General features: G+C 43.5%; 1 protein-coding gene across 1 annotated transcript in view; it reads right to left on the bottom strand.

Annotated features, from left to right (window-relative positions):
• The window catches only part of CRACR2A (calcium release activated channel regulator 2A), a 93405-nt gene that overhangs the window by 5969 nt on the left and 70087 nt on the right, over nt 1-17349 (bottom strand). Inside the window, exons 14-17 of the mRNA XM_073314558.1 lie at nt 11162-11294; nt 9613-9694; nt 7992-8106; nt 4759-4860 (exon numbers count right to left, since the gene is read on the bottom strand). Coding sequence (XP_073170659.1) covers nt 4759-4860; nt 7992-8106; nt 9613-9694; nt 11162-11294 — 432 coding nt within the window. The remainder of the gene's footprint in view (nt 1-4758; nt 4861-7991; nt 8107-9612; nt 9695-11161; nt 11295-17349) is intronic.

Here is a 17349-nt window from a genome sequence, read left to right on the forward strand (position 1 = left end):
CTTCTATTATTTTTAATATGTTTTTTGTCATCAAGATAGGTGATGGCTGGGAGCTGGAAGCCTGACTAGAAAAGGTTCAGAGAAGGGCAACAGACATGATTAATGTTATTGCTTCCATATGAGAAGAGATGAAAAACATTAGGGCTATTCATCTTAAAAAGGAATGATCAAGGGTGGATATAATAGAGGTCAATAAAATCATGAATGGTGTGGAAAACAGTTAATAGAGAAGTGTTATTTACCCTTTCCCACAATACTAAAACCCAGGGCCGCCTCATGAAATTAATAGGCAGCAACTTTAATGCAAACAAAAGGAATTACTTTTTCCACACAACAGACAGTCAACCTGTGGCACTCATTGCCACAGGATGTTGTGATGGCCAAAAGTATAACTGGGTTCAAAAAAGGATTAGAAAAGTTAATGGAGGTTAGGTCTATCCATGGCTATTAGCCAAGATGGTCAGGGATGTATCCAGTGATGAGCTGCCAAAATCTTAACAATGGGTTCCCTCCTCACCCCATGAGGGGGTCGTTGCCCACCCCTGCCCCCCGGGAGTCCTGCCCCATCCAACCCCCCCGCGTTCCTTGACGCCTGCCCCCCAGGAACCCTGCCCCATCTACCCCCCTCCCCTGTCCCCTGACTGACCCCAGAACCAGGCAGGAGGGTCTCGTGGGCCACCATAGTGGGTGCCCACCCCACCCCTAAGAGCCAGAGGCACCTGCCGGGGAGCGAGGTGGGGAGTCCCAGGGGTGCTTACCTAGGGCAGCTCCCGAGAAGCATCCGGCAGGTCTCTCTGGCTCCTAGGGGTGGGGGAGTGTAGCTGGGGGGGAGCAGAGGGAGCGGCTGCTCCCTCACTGATCACATCAGAAGTGGCGCCTTAGGCACTGACTCCCTGGGTGATCCGGGGCTGGAGCAACCCACGGGGAAAATTGGTGGGTGCAGAGCACCCACCAGCAGCTCTCCGCCCCGTGCCCAGCCCCAGCTCACCTCACCTCCACTCCGCCTCCTCCCCTGAACGTGCCGCACTGCTCTGCTTCTCCGCGCCCTCCCCCCACCCCCGCTTCCCGCGAATCAGCTGTTCGGCAGGAAGCCGGGGAGGGCTGAGAAGCAGGCCCAGGGAGGTGGAGGTGAGCTGGGGCGGGGAGCGGTTCCCCTGCACGTTCCCTCCCCCCCGCCCCGGGTTACCTGCTGTGGCATGGGCGTTCCTCCTCGCGCCCCCCCCCCCCAAGCTCACCTCCACTCTGCCTCCCTGGGCCTGAGCGGGAAGCTGCCACTTGCTTCTCAGCCCGCCCCGGCTTCCCGCATGAACAGCTGATTCACGGGAAGCCTGGGGGTGGGGGGAGGGCGGAGAAGCAGAGCAGGGTGGTGCGTTCAGGGGAGGAGGCGGAGGTGGAGCAGAGGTGAGCTGGGGCCAGGCGCGGGGCGGGGAGCTGCCGGTGGGTGCTCTGCACCCACCAAATATTCCCCTTGGGTGCTCCAGCCCTGGAGCACCCGTGGAGTGGTGCCTAAGGCACCACTTTTGGCTGGTTAAATTTAGAAGCCCTTTTAGAACCAGTTGTCCCTCACGGAACAACCGGTTCTAAGAGGGCTTCTAAATTTAACAACAGGTTCTAGTGAACTGGTGCGAACCGGCTCCAGCTCACCACTGGATGTATCCCCATGCTTGGGGTGACCCAAAACCTCTAACTCTGCTTCCGTCAGAGACGGGATACTGGGCTAGAAGCATCACTGGTCTGACACAGTATGACTGTTCTTATGTTCTTAATGTTTTCACTTTACGAATAAAAGTGCTTGCCTAGAAGGAGCTGTGTGGTGACTTGTAACTGGCGACAGTTACAACTCTTCATAGCCTCTGAAGAGAAAGCAAAGTGCAGACAGTGGCCTTTTTAGGCAGTCTGGCTTGCTGGGCATATCACAATGTAGGCAGGGAACTATGCAGTCTGGAAAAACCCCATCCACGAGTGAGTGAGACTTATCTCTGGCCAAGAGAGGGGATGACTGGAAGCCTGAGCGTGGGAGCCCCTGGAGGAGGAATACAGGAGCAGTTGCCCTGATCTGTGACAGTAACTCTACTGCCTTCTTAGAGAGAGCATTTTGGACACTATCAGATTTATGTTAAACATGAGTACTTTTCTTTGAGGCGATCGCTCCCATTCTGCAATGTCAAGGCTGCATACCAGACAGCGTTGATTAATGTTGAGGTGCTTGTTCTTTCATGTTGCTGATTATGGAGCAGCTATCTCAAGGTCTAGCTGCCCCTCCTCCCCAATCATTCCCACCAGGGCCTTCCCTATCCTCGTTGGAAGTGCCTAGCTCACTTTATCCATTCCCTGAGGTATTGCACTGCATCCTACAATCCTTTCATGTGATGAGGATTTGATAGGACTTTCTTTGGTGTGCCAACATTGCAATGTTAGGCATCCTTAGGCATGCTAGAGGGGTTGCAGGAAGGCTGCCCTACAGCAGGAATCCCCAGGAAGACTTCTGGCTGATTTCTACACCACATTATCTAGCTAGTAAGGCTCCAGGCTGCTAATTACCAAAGTTTCATGAAGCAATGAGAGCTGCACTATGTGACCTACGGTACTTTAAATGTGATCCATCAACGTTCCTGAAAACCTACTGACAATGAGCCAGATCCTCTGTTGGTATAAATAGGCTTAGCTCCTTTGATGTTAATGAAGCCGTGCAGATTTACACCAGATGAGGATCTCACCCAATGTAGTCTGAGTGCTGTACAAGTAATTCATGTAAGTAAGCAACTCAAGTGGATTTGTTAATGGAGATGTCATATGTGGTTTCCTAGGAATTACATTGCCATTTAACAGTAATTAATATCCATTAAAATAAATTATTATAAGCTCAACAAGCAAATTGCTATAATTTAATTAAATCTCTGCAGCTTTTCGGATGGCAAATTGTTACTGATCACTCCTTACTTTTGCTCCATGAAGCAATGTATTCTAATGAGTATTCATTCATTTGAATGTTACCATTTTTCATTTGACATTGTTCTACGTTACTCTTGTAAAACATTTTATTTCCTTACATGCCACGTTACAGCTAATGACCTGGTGGGCTGCAAGTTCTGCATCTCAGCGTGATTCATCTTCGCTTTACTAGTTGCCCATTTTTAAAAAGAGCTAAATGACAAATAGCCACCCACTCTCTCCATTTACCTTTCATGTGTCACTTGCTTTTTGCATAAGGCTACAGTAATAATACCTTGGAGTTTTTCCTAGAAAGTAACCTGCAGGGCCTGAAATTATGCCTGCATTTTGGATTCTTACACAAAAATCAAACAGATTTGCTAAATACAGAAACTTTTAGGTACTGAGTAAGGGGCTGATAATATGGGAATTGAAGTCAATGGGAATTTTGTAACTCACTACAATGGGAGTAAGATCAGGCCCTAAATAAGAAAGCACCCTTCTTCATCTTATAAACACAAAATAAAAGCCATATAATAACACAAGACCTATATATGGCAATGTATTATTATCAGTCTGTGTATAGGTCAAAAGTAGTATATAGCCCTAACTCTTTAAATTATATTCACAGGGCCAAATATTGCTCTGTTATATTGGTGCAGATACAGAATAATTCCATTGACTTCATTGCATTTTGGACAAACTAGTAAATCCATTAGGAATAAGTAATGAATAATGGGAAAATGTATTTACAGACATATTCGTGGAATCAGATATCTGATTTGATTCAGTCATATTTCTGCCCCTTTTAGTTCATTTTCTCATGAAGATTTGGACAACTGATTTCCATGTAGATAATTTTTTGGAGGTGTTGTTATTCATATGAATTCATGTTCACTACACATGCAAAAATGGAATTCAAGAATATTTGAATAATGATATCTGTGTGTAAGCAAGTGCTCTTGTTATTTGCTAGTCCATTTAGGGTGACCAGATAGGAAGTGTGAAAAATCGGGACAGGGGATGGGGGCAATAGGTGCCTCCATAAGAAAAAGCCCTGAATATCGGGACTGTCCCTATAAAATTGGGACATCTGGTCATCCTAAATCCACTGGTTCTCAAACTATGGCACATGGATCATGGGTGGTTTGAAGAGCACTTGTGGGTACTCCACAGAGTGCTGCTTCTTCTTGTTGTTTCCAGCTACTAAATCACAGTAAAAGAAGCTAAAAATACATAATTTTCTATCATGACTTTCCAGGGAAGTAACTGCTGTCTAAGTGTCACAGGGATGTTATGGATTGTAAATGGAGGACGGTGTCCACAAGACAATCTACTAAGAAATTGTCTACACTATGGTGGGAGGGAAAAAGAATACCTGAGGAGATATCCCATCATTCACTATTCATCATTCATTATTCTCCTGTTTAAAAGTTCATCATCCAGTCATGGATCAGAAATTCCACCATGTGATTTAGGTGACTAACCACATAGTAATAATTATCAGTAGTTACAATTCACAGGAAAACCACAGGCTGTAAGTTGTTCTGATAAATAATTTGACAAACAATTACAAATAATAAAAAATGCAGGACATTTTTCATTTTGCAGGTAGTTCATTAAGGGACAAAATTAATCAAATAATTGCTCACTAGAAATGGTTCACCAGGATCTACTAATAAGTATTAAGGTTTTTTTTCCCCTTCTAAAAGCAATTGCCCTCTTAAAAATAATAACTTATATTTCTGAGTTTCTAGATATAATCTAACACCCACTAAACACGTTCATCTTTTAGTTTTATTATGGATTCCCTTCTCCATACTGTACCTTGGCTAGATGTTCTCCTAGTCCATAAGGGACTTCTCGTTCTTTTTCATTGTCGGTTTTATTACCCAGCAAAAGCACAGGTATATTCTCTCCAGTTGCCTCCTGCAGAGCAAAGAACACTACATCATAGTGCACACAATATGTCAACATCATTCAAATATTTTAAAAAATTATTACCGATGAAGCAAAGCCGAGACACACCAGGTGCCAACATGAAAATACTGAAGACGAATCAGGCAAGTAAAATGTTATTTTATGAAGAACTATCTCAGGCATCAGAACTGGACAAAAGGAATAAAGGAGACATTCTGTGCTAAAAAAGCATTACCATCCTTCACATCCCTTGAATAACAGAACAGCTCAGAAATCATTCAGACTTAAACACATTTAAAAAAAAAAGAAAAGAAAAAAAAAAAAAGAAATTTTGTGCTACATAAAACCACAGGTATCTGACCCTACTTTTCCAATTAGATAGGCATGAACACAACTGCATTTGGATGCAATCATATCAATCAAAGTACATAATGTAAATGGAGATAATATATTTGATCAAATGTAATTCTGAAAAGTGGTAAGATACATTACCAAGTAAAACACTATCTGAATGAGTATATTACCAAAAGTACACCAGGGATTAACTATGCACATTGCCTGAGTTAAAGACAATGGATTTGGCTGTATGTCTTGAACTCAGCGCTAGTTAACATCCCCCAAAATTAGTCACTCAAGATGAATCAAATATGTAAAATATTAGAATTGAAAAGAAGACCATATTTCCTTATCAAAACTAAAATTCTCTTCTAAAGCTATTTTTTAATGTGCTGAATTGTTATAAATGTTGAATTGTTCAGAAAATATGTTAAATAAGGGCCTGATCTTCCAAATACTTAATACTGGGTTTACTTCAATGGGGCTACTCACAGTTGTCAGGGCTACTGACAGTGGTAAGTATTTGAACAATTGGGGCCTAACAAGGCTGGATTAACGCAGGGCTTTAGGGGCTGCAGCCCAGAGCCTCATGCTAAGGGGGGCCCTGCAAAAATAAATCCATAATTATATACAATTCAGTGGTTACCATCCCATTGATCACGATTGACTGGTCGATCCTGGAGCCTTTGCCAGTCGATCGCGATCTCTAGGCCGCTAAAAGTCCAGCGGTGCAGCAGGGATCAGGCAGGCTGCCTGCATGCTGTGGCCCCACGCCGCTCCCCGAAGTGGCCGGCTGCTGGCACATCTCTGCAGCCCCTCGTGGGGGGTGAGAAGGCTCCACATTCTGCCCCCGCCCCCAGCACCATCCACGCAGCTCCCATTGGCCAGGAACCAGGCAATGGCAGCTGCGGGGGCGGTGCTTGTGGGCACGGGCAGCGCACGGAGACACACTGTCCCCCTCCCTCCAGGAGCATGCAGAGACGTGCCAGCAGCCAGCCACTTTTGGGAGCGGCGTGTGGCTATCGCAGGCAGGCAGCCTGCCTGAGCCCTGCTGCACCACTAGCCGGGAGCCGCCTGTGGTAAGCGCATCGCAGCCAGAGCCTGCACCTTGTACCCTATGCTCCACCCATGCCCCAGGTCAGAATCCCCTCCTGCACCCCAAACTCCCTCCCAGAGCCCACACCCCTCACCCTCTCCTGCACCCCAACACTCTGCCCCAGCCTGGAGCCCCCTCCTGCACCCAAAATCTCTCCCAGAAAGAAACTAATATAACAGCTGTTCTAAGGTAAGAAGTAGGCTATTTTGAATTAACTTAACTCTATTCTACATGTTTTAAGACTGAAATGTAACCACAGAGTGGTTTTATGTTAATTAAAAGGCAAGTTTAGTATAGCGTTAATAGCCTCGATGCCATAATTGTGATCATTTTGTTTGAAATCAAGAAAAAGACTTGTATACAGGGGCTCCACAAAATCTAATAGCCCCGGGCCCACAGGAGAGTTAATCTGGCCCTGGGGCCTAACTCCAAAGTACAGAGGGCACCTAGTAGCCAGTACAGATAACAGTGTTTCATATGACAGGTTTCAGAGTAACAGCCGTGTTAGTCTGTATTCGCAAAAAGAAAAGGAGGACTTGTGGCACCTTAGAGACTAACCAATTTATTAGAGCATAAGCTTTCGTGAGCTACAGCTCACTTCTTCAGATGCATATCGTGGAAACTGCAGCAGGCTTTATATATACACAGAGAATATGAAACAATACCTATTCCCACCCCACTGTCCTGCTGGTAATAGCTTATCTAAAGTGATTTCCAGCACAAATCCAGGTTTTCTCACCCTCCACCCCCCCACACAAATTCACTCTCCTGCTGGTGATAGCCCATCCAAAGTGATAACTCTTTACACAATGTGCATGACAATTAAGCTGGGCTATTTCCTGCATAAATCCAGGTTCTCACATCCCCCCCACCCCCATACACACACAAACTCACTCTCCTGCTGGTAATAGCTCATCCAAACTGACCACTCTTCAAGTTAAAATCCAAGTTAAACCAGAACATCTGGGGGGGGGGGGGGGGTAGGAAAAAACAAGAGGAATGAAGAATTATGCTGTGCTTATTGCCATAAGATTTGAATAGACAATAGCATTTTTAAGTCACAAAAAGCTCTCTGGGGCAGGGACTATGACTGGGTGTGGGCAGGGGGAGAAAAACAAGATATTCCACAGAATTTTTTCCAGGAAGCTGAATCCTATAAAATAAACCAGTTTTACAGCACTTACTATGGATACCATTGATTTACATGAGCAACCTATTTAAAATCTCCTAACTTAAAGATGTAGCAGTTGCAAAACTGTCTCTTATGAATTACATCACTGCACTGATGCATCTTTCAACTCCAATGACAACCAAGGAACCCTCAGTTGAATGACCGTTAATAAAATGTGTCCTGATATGGGAAGCAGAGGCGTGCATGCTGGGAATTCTTTTCCTCAGATTAAGCCAGGTACCAGGAAAGATGGACATACATCCAATCAATGGTGGCCACTGAAGAGATTTACTCCTTGAAATTTTAGAATGACTATTTTTTCCCTATAAAATGAAAGAAGGGCTTCTGCAAAGAGCTGGCTTGGCAACTCTGTGAACTGAAGTCCTATATATAACAGAGTAATTGCTACAGCACAAGAAGTGGTAGGACCTTACTTCCTCCTTTTTGACCTGCCCATAACCCCCACCTGGAGGGAACACCTCAAGAAGTTAGAGCATGTGGCCAGAGTAGTTTAGATTGAAAGCTATGTCCTCTTACCTCAATGCTCACCAACCATTGTTTGACAGCTGTGAATGTGTCTTTTGCTGTTATATCATACATCACAATGACACCATCAGCTTTTCTGAAAAACTGCTTGGAAATACTGCGGTACCTGCAAACAAGAATCTGTTTATAGCCCTTTGCCTTAGAGCAGTAGCAGTGTGACAATATGATTAAAGTATAGTAGTCAGTACGCCAACCCTTGAGTCCTGCAGCATTGAAGATATATACACAGGGATCTAGATAGAATATTTGTATTCTTATAAGCTCAGTTTGAGCCACAGATATATGGGCATGTGGAGCCAAATATCCTCTTATATCAGGGCCCAGTTCTGCAACCCTTACTCACATGTGTAATCCCTACTCACTCAAGTAGTCCTATTGAAGTCAACGGGATTATACACATGAGCTGTAAGACCAATACATCTATAGCTCTTTTCATTGATAGATCTTGCAGTAATTTACAAAGGTGGTTAAGCTTATTACACTCATTTACAAATGTGCAGTAACCGGAGGCAGAGAAAGGTTTAAGTGGCAAGTCAATGGCAGAGATGGAAAAAGAACTCACCATGTTGCCATACTAAGGTTTATTCACATGAGTAAGAGCTGGAGGACCAAAGCTTCATTTACTTAGCTAACATATGAATTTACAGTCAGGGGACACATTTATGCTCTCTGACAAGCAGAGTGGATTTTCTTCCTACTTATATTACACATGAAACCTCCATTGTTATCACTGACAATCCCACTTACTAGATGAGTGCAAAATTTGCAATAGAGTACAGTGTAGATCTGAAGGTAAAATTGAGCTGTACTGTGAAATATGGTGAGGGAGCAAGTTCAGTGCTTTCTGGATTTATCAGTCTCCTTTTTCTCTACCCCTAAATATTTCATTCTTTTTCTCATTCAGTGGCAATCCCATGTATGGAACTCACACTGTCAATGACTAAAAGGTAAAGTAAACAAAAATGTGCAGTAAGCGTTTGGAAAAATCCTGCTGCCGACCCTTTCCCTTGTCTTCCTGGTCTTGTACTACCGGCGGTAGCATGTACGCTCTGACCCATGCCTCACGCCCTCCTAACCTCACCTGGTGTGTCATTTCAGGAATTCCTCACTCCTGTGTGTGAAAAATTATTCAGGCTTCAATTGAAAAAAAAAACCAAACTTTTCAATTTTCAGCACCTGAAAATTGCAATTGTTTTTTTCCAACCAAAATCAATGGTTTCTGTTTTTTTGGTCTTTCAATGAAAACATGAAACAGTTAAATGGAAAAAGGTATTTTGTATGTGAATATCTCCATTTTTTGTTAAAAAGTAATTTTCTGTTGAAAAAACCTTTCTGACAGAACATTTTCAACCTGCTCCACTCCTTAATAGTAGCTTATGGGACTATTTCTTTAAGAGGCTCTACAACAGGCTGGCAGTGTTTGCCTGACACACCCCACCCTGTTAGCCGATATTGATCCTGCTGGGAAAGGATCAAAGGCCTGCTCTCACTTTCATTGAACTAAATGAGAACTCGCCATTTCTCCCCACTTCTGGGGAGCAGGATTGAGCCCAAGGCTGCTATTTTCTAAATGCACGGAGTAGGAGAGTAGAAAGTTAAGACATTTTCTCACCGTTCCTGCCCAGCAGTGTCCCAGAGTTGCAGGGCTACCTGGCTGTTATCCACTGTCACTGTTTTCACGCTGTAATCTATACCTATAAACATAGCACATGTTGTCTCAGGTTCATTCTGGTAGTCTAATCAGGTTCATGGTAGTTTAAGGTAACAGTGTTATGTTCAAACAAGCCACAAATATTTCTAACCTGTGTTCATTGGTTCAGAAGGCACACAATAAATTCTGGCCCTTAACAACAGGCTGATAATAAGAACAGGTAGAAGCTTTTATTTGCCATAGTTTTAAAGTAGTAACATAAACATATTAAATGTAAATGTGTTAACAAATAAATTTAATTCACAAAATGGCAGGATGAGTCAAATTTTCAAAAGAGCCCAAGTGATTTAGGATCATAAGTCCCATTGATAGTCAAGGTGACTTAGGCTGCTAAGCCATATAGGCACTTTTGAAAAATGTTGCCTTGTATGCTTAAATAAGTCCTCTCTAGCTTTGGTTTATACACTTCTTGGATATTTATAATGATACTTGCTCTAGCCATTAGGTTACACTGCCTCCTTCTGCAACACTCTACTGAAACATTCTTCTAAGATTTGCTCCTGCTTGACTGAGGTCAGTGGGAGTGTTGTCATTGACTTTAATGGATGTAGCATCTGGTCCTATTGCCTTCCGTGAGTAATCAGAACATTCAGAGGGATTGTGGAGGATGTTTCCACCACCAGAATCTAGTTTAATGGAAGTGGGTTTGAGTTGCATCTGGGTTTGTCAAGGTTTTGAATGACCAGCTGTTCTGCACAGTCTGCTCTGTCAGTCTTATCAGCAGTTCTTATTTTTATAATGTTACTTTTGGCTTATCTGTATGTGCAGGCCAGCCAAATAACCCACATCCTGGTGTGACTCACACAGATAGTGAGTTATTGTTGCACATTAGAGGTTATGTTTAAAAACTTGCCATCTAAGCTGCAGCCCCCAACATTGGCGCCTTCCTTCTGGAAGCCCCAGGAAATTATACATATAGTCTGAAGGTCTGACTCGTAAGTGCAACAGTTGCAAGCACAAGCTATGTTGGCACCAGTTAAGCACACAGCTTTGTAAATGTATCACTAACATTTTTCTCTTTTGCTCCATACAAAGCTTTTTTTCCTGGAAAAATAGGCAATTATGATTTCAGTAATGGTCACGAGGGCATTTGACGTTTGCCAAATCTTATTTATCCTTTGGGATGCAGTGTGATCTAGTGTCTCAGTTACTAGATGAGAAGCAAGGAGACCTGAGGAAAAATCCTGGCTCCACTGAAATCAATGAGAGTTTTGCCAATGACTTCAATGAGCCAAGGATTCCACCACTGGGTTCTAATTTCAATTCTGCCACTAATATGCTCTGTGACCTCAGGTAACACATCACTTCTCTGTCCCTTTGCTTCTCCTCTTTGGGACAAGGACTTTCTCTCACTATGCATTTGTACAGCACCTAGCACAACAGGGCCACAGTCTTGGTTGGAGCCTCTAGATATTACTGTAATAATCATCATAATGTTTCTTAAACTTACCTACAGTAGCAGATGTGTCTGGGGAAAAATGGTCTTCGCAGAATCGCTTTAAAAATGAAGTCTTTCCCACACTTGAATTGCCCACAAAAACAATCTTGAATAAGCGATCAGGGGCAGAGTATATTCTCTCCTCCTTCAAACAAGCACAAAAGTTAGTTGGCAATTTTAACTCTAACTCTGTTGCCTTTTCTGATTTGCAAAGACTTAAAGATGACCTGCAAAGGGGAAAAATATTGAATCTGTACCCTTCCTTCTTGGTGACTTATGAACTAACCTTAAGAGTTTTTTGTCTGGTTGGTTGGCATTTTTTTTAAGAGTTTTGTTTGTTTTTTACCTTAATGATATTAGGAATGTCCAGTCTGGCCTCTTTTGGCTTTAGTGGAAGACTCTGTAGAGTTCTTAGCTGTGAACTGTGAGCCTTTTTGTCACGTAACAGAAAGGGTGAAGTATTGAATTTTTATCAAAGTTGTATTTTTTCCCCAAGAATTTCTAGCATCTTTGAGCTCAATTTTTTGTGTCACTGTAATTTTCTTTTTAGTCCAAAACAGAAAAAATACAGCTCTCACGCTGATTTTACAACTCCATGGATTTAGCAGTTGTATCTGATTCCCAGCCAAATTTTGGGATGCAAGCCCCATGGGAGCTGAAACAAAAAGGTTTGCATTTACCCCTGCAAGTCCAAACCAACAAGCTCTGCACAGCTCTGTTCAGATCCGCCCCACACTAAACTTTATGCATATCATAGACCGTGTGTTTTTACCTAGAGAACACAAGCAAATTTATAAACTGTCTTATGCTTTATATTGCCTGATTGTGCTCTCAGTTGCTACTGGTGTAGATCCAGGAGCTTCCTGATTTACACCAGTGTAAAATTGGTATAAGTGAGAGGAGAACCAGGCCCAGTTAATTAAGCTGTTAATGTTTGGCAGGGTGAAGGTGATAACCTCTTAGCTTCTCAAGTATGAGGGAATTTTCCATGTTTGGTAGATTAAATTGAGTGAGGATGCTGGAGAAGACTATTTCTGCTCTATTTTAGGTACATCATTATTCTAAAATCCCTTCCCTTGTATTTTCAGCTGCAGTGGTTTAGGTAAAAATGGAGTATCACCAGTGAGTTTGCAGTGGGGGCCAGAGCCATCCTGCTGCTGTAGGACGGAGAGGCTGAAGGGGGAAGGCAAGGTGGGGAGCTTGATACTAATTCTGTAGAAAAAGCAGCAGGGTGATTCCCCCTATAATGCAAAGTGAGCACTCCAACATATGCACAAGGGTGCTGGGGGCTGTCCCAGATTTTCCAGCAGGCAGCCTGCCTGGTGTTCCCTTCAATACAAGGTTGAAATCCAGCCCACCCACTATTCTGTACTGCTGTGAAGAAAATACTGAATTATCCTGGGGAAAAATAGTTGTATTTGTACTAGAGAAAAAAAGCCCTCCACTCTGTCCCTTAACTGTAAGAAATCCATTCACCAGGGTCAACATTTGGAGCAAATAGCTATCTCGTTATCTATCTTCATGTATTAGAATAACAGCCATTGTTATAACTGTACTGAGATCTCTTATCGCATCGCTCCCTTATCCTTTTAAATTAAAAACTCAAACTGCGTTGCACCTTTAGGCTTTCAGCAATAAGCACGCTTCTCTCTATATAAGCCACTTTCTCAAATCTGCTGAAAATCACCTATCCTCTTTCCAACAGCAATCATCATGGTGTGTGTGTAATCTGGGTGCTGGGAAATAACATTAACACACACATACACACAGACAGTCGTCCACTCCAGCTTGGACTGAAAGGCCCTAAACTGCAACTCTCTTAGCTCATAACAATAGCTCAGTTAGCAGTTAGCCAGCAGAAATTAATCTCGTCCTCAGTGGCCACACACAAATCGGCAGGTTAACAGCCTGAGGGCACCATTGGGTCTCGGCTCAACCCACAGATTGCCCAGTCAGCCATTTGCCTATGAGATGCGTCCGGCCCACTCATGAGGGAAACCTACCTTTGTAATCAAACGTATGGCTCCAATGCCACTTCTAAACCGAGCATAAAGATGAGCCTCTTCATCCCCTGCTGAATACTTATGACAGGACTAAGCCATCCAACAGCTATTGCTAGTGATTCCAGCCATTCAAGCTGCAAAGGAGATGTAGCAGCTAACACCTCAATCTGTCTCAAGCTGTTTTTTGTGAAACTCTTGGCTACAGATGACTCCCTGCTGGATGCACCCAAAGTCTAACTTGATGCCCTGAAAGGACTGATCAATCTGTCCTATGGGCAAAATGTCTTTCCCCATCCCAACGTGGGAATCAGCCACTGCTTGGAAACCTATGATCTGCAGAAACAAATTACAAACTCTCCTCAGATTATTAAATCTTGAACTGGAAAGGTACTTTGCCATATGCTATTGGAATATCAATTTCTCTTAGTTTATAATATCGTCTCAGATTTTTATCTCGATGTCATGTGCTGTTACTGACCTTCCTACACACAGCACACAACCAACGTAACATGTCGGTTTTTGGCAGATTTAATAGAAACGGGTGGGGCGGAAGGCACACACTCAGTGGACCTGATTCCATCTTGTTGGAGCAGAACTGTACCTAACTGTGCCTGCCTGGCTTGCAGATTCTTAGATGATTCACCAGAGGGAGTGCAGACAACGGGCTTTGGATTGGGAGCATAGTTTTCATCTCTAACAGGGTCCCCACAAAAGGTTGCCTCAGCACATCCTTGGGCACCCTAGCTACAACATCCCAGCCAGTGCCACCCGCTTTGAAGATGGAGGTTGCTGGCACATTGCACTGCTTCAGTGCCCTCTCTGGGAAACTTTCCATCTGTGCCCGGGACATGAGAACCCGGGAACAAAAAAGACTCATTCATTTCTAGAAGAGAACTGATTTACACAAGTTCTATCCCCCCACACCTTTCTGATAAGGGGCTCTCAGAGTTGATTTAGAATGTCAGGTGATTAGAGAAGCTTACTACCAGCAACCCGGAGCTCCTTGAACTCGGTGCAGAAAGGGCTGGGACCACAGAATGTATAGACATAAGGGTGTTAGACTTCAGGAGAGCAAACTCTAGGGAATTAAAAACATCTAGGTCTCTATGTTCCCCTCCCCAAGGCAGAGTGGAGAACAGAAGGGTTTCACTGTTGAGAACAGGGCGTGGGTGGCCTTATGGGAGGGCTATATGACTACATGGTATAATTCTGCCCCCATAACATAGCCACCTCTAGACCTTGCATGGCATTTACACTGTAGATCCACTGTATAGCATAATATGGGATGAGATTGACTGGAGAACGAGGGGGACCACCACTCTTCAAGACACATCCCCCAGGGGACTCCTTGCAACTTACGATGCAGTGGCAGGAGTAATTCCTCCTCTGCAGCTTTAATAGACTCCAGAGGGAGTCTCCATGCACAGACAGCAGCCTGTAGGGGCCCTCACTGATGGAGCAACAATGCCCCCAGCCCTGCTGCCAGTGCTGGTGGGAAAAGCCAGAAGGGAATGGGAGGCAGAGTCCTAGCAGTGGATAGCATGAGATCAGAGTGGCTGGCCGCTGCAGTTTAAATGACTTGACTGTGCTATCTCTTAGGCTATGGAGAGGTCTCCCCAGGGAAGAATGGTAAGTTCCATTGCTTGGGAAATTTAAAGCTAAACTAGAAAAACAAACTGAAATAGACTTCAGGGCCAGATTCTGGCTGCTTTGAAAGGGTGCACAAAGGGACAGGGGAAGCACTAAGAACATTTAACCCTCCCCCCTCACCTTGTGCCTCACAGGTTGGCACTGGTCACACTCGCAACCTCTAGGCTCCACTCAATACAGGGACTTCTCACTGCTAGCGCCCCACCTAGGGTGGTAATCACCTCAAAGGGAGCAGGAAGAAGAAGCGTCCTGGGCCCCCACCCTCCAAACTTGTCAGTGGGCTTGTTTGACCATACAGGGAAACACGTGTTCCAGCCTTTTATGAGATATAGCAGAGGGCATGCTCCCTGCCCTCAACCAGGCTTCCCAGGGAGCCTGCTGGGTAAGGAGGCTCTGCATGACCTCCAGTACTGGGGTTGTAGGGCTATAATGGGACAGTTCTTTACTGGAAGTGAGCTGGGTTAGATGACCCAGTTGGACTTTTCCCTCTCGGTGACATACTTTGGGGAGGCCTAGACTCTGGGAACCAAGGTTATACAAAATGTGCTGGGCAGTGTATAAAAAGCACCCATGGAGCCAAATTCATCCCTTGGGTGCACATGAATAGCTGTCATTGATATCAGTGGATGTCAATGTACCCATGTGAGGACAAAATTTTGGCACAGATATTGATTATCATTATTAATTTGTATTACAGTAGATCCTAGAACCCCCAGCTGAGGTTGGGGTCCCATTGGACTAGGCGCTGTACAAACACACAGCATGAGGCAGTGCCTACCCCAAAGATCTTACACTCTAAATAGACAGGACCAACAAAGCCGTGGGAGGGAAAACAGAATCACAAAGAGGGAAAGTGACTTGCCCTAGAACAGTGGTTCTCAACCTGCAGCCCATGGGCCACTTACAGCCCAATCAGCACACAGCTGCAGCCCATCCTCAGAGCTATACAGGTAGTTGGATGCAGCCCACATAACACACTGTGGGCCACAATGGTAAATTGGTTGGGAATCACTGCCCTAGAATTACCCACTAGGTCAGCCACACAGCTGGGAATAGAACCCTGATCCCCTGAGTCCTACCCATGTGGCTGAGCCGCTACACTATGGTACTTCTTGAGTAAAATTTTACTGCCTTTCTCTTCTAAAATAAAAAGGACTTGAGAGAAATCCTGAGCAATCTCAATAGTTTAAGATCCTGGCATCAATTTGTTTAAGAAACCAGCTAATAGATTTTCCAATTGTCATTTAATGTCACTAATAAGCTAATGCTCTGATTTAAGTCTTTAATATACAACAGCATGATAATAATACACTTTCTGACAGCTAACTAGTGCTAGGACATCTTACTATTAATTAAGTAGCTAGTGAGTTCAGTAGCTTTCTTCTGAGAAAGGTTCACTTGATCATAAGTGAAGAAAAGATCCAGCTGTCCAGAGTAAGGAATACCCAGTAATTGAGGATACTTCTATTCTGAGAACAGTACAAAGTATGCTGTGGCTATATCACATTAATGATCTAAGTAGTTTTGATCAGCTTTCCTTTTTTTAAATGGAAAGGCATTTCTCTATCTAGAAAAAAGAAAAGGAGGACTTGTGGCACCTTAGAGACTAACCAATTTACCTGAGCATAAGCTTTTGTGAGCTACCGCTCACTTCATCGGATGTGTAGCTCACGAAAGCTTATGCTCAAATAAATTGGTTAGTCTCTAAGGTGCCACAAGTCCTCCTTTTCTTTTTGCGAATACAGACTAACACGGCTGCTACTCTGAAACCTGTCTCTATCTAGAGTATATTTTGTAACAAAAGTGTGCCAATTATAACAGTTATGTAATCATGGCGTCATTTTATGATCATTTTAAAGATGTGCATAGTACCCGTTTCTTTTAGAAGAACAAACTATGTAATTAAGACTGAGCATACCTATTTCTCCATACCTTAATCTTTTTAAATATATATTTCAGGAATCAGACAATGGATCACACTTAATAGCTATACTAAAATTAGCCTGAAAGCTACAAGGGAGTAAGAATGTGAGTAAGGTTTTTGACTGCAGAGTTACCCTTTCCTGGATATTATTTTATAAAGTCTGGGCTGTGCACACAATTCAGTTTTCTGATGTAAACATTAATGAGAGAGCAGAGCTAGAAGAAATTTTCTGAATTTTGATTTTACAGTGAAAACAATTGTTCACATTTTGTCCCAAAAAGGAGGGTAACTTTTTCTCATAAAGTTTTGCAACCCCCCCCCCCAAAAACAAAAAACTTCATCCCATTTTCCCATCAGCTATAAAAACTTGTTTCAAATTTTGACCCCCAAAAAGGACAAATTTTCCAGGTACATGGTCACAAAAAGCTTTCCTTTTTAAAATCCAGCTCTACCCTTTATTGGATCCTCTAGTCCCATTTCCCGGTATCATCATTAGGTCTGATTTCAATGTTCCTAAACAGTCCCTTATATTTGGCTGTCTCATCTCCACTTTGAACATATCCAGTGAGATTTTTCCATAATCACCTTCAGTACCTTGATTTGATGCTGACCTGATTTTGATC

Source organism: Lepidochelys kempii, chromosome 1 (genome assembly GCF_965140265.1).
Source record: "Lepidochelys kempii isolate rLepKem1 chromosome 1, rLepKem1.hap2, whole genome shotgun sequence".
NCBI lineage: Eukaryota > Metazoa > Chordata > Testudines > Cheloniidae > Lepidochelys > Lepidochelys kempii.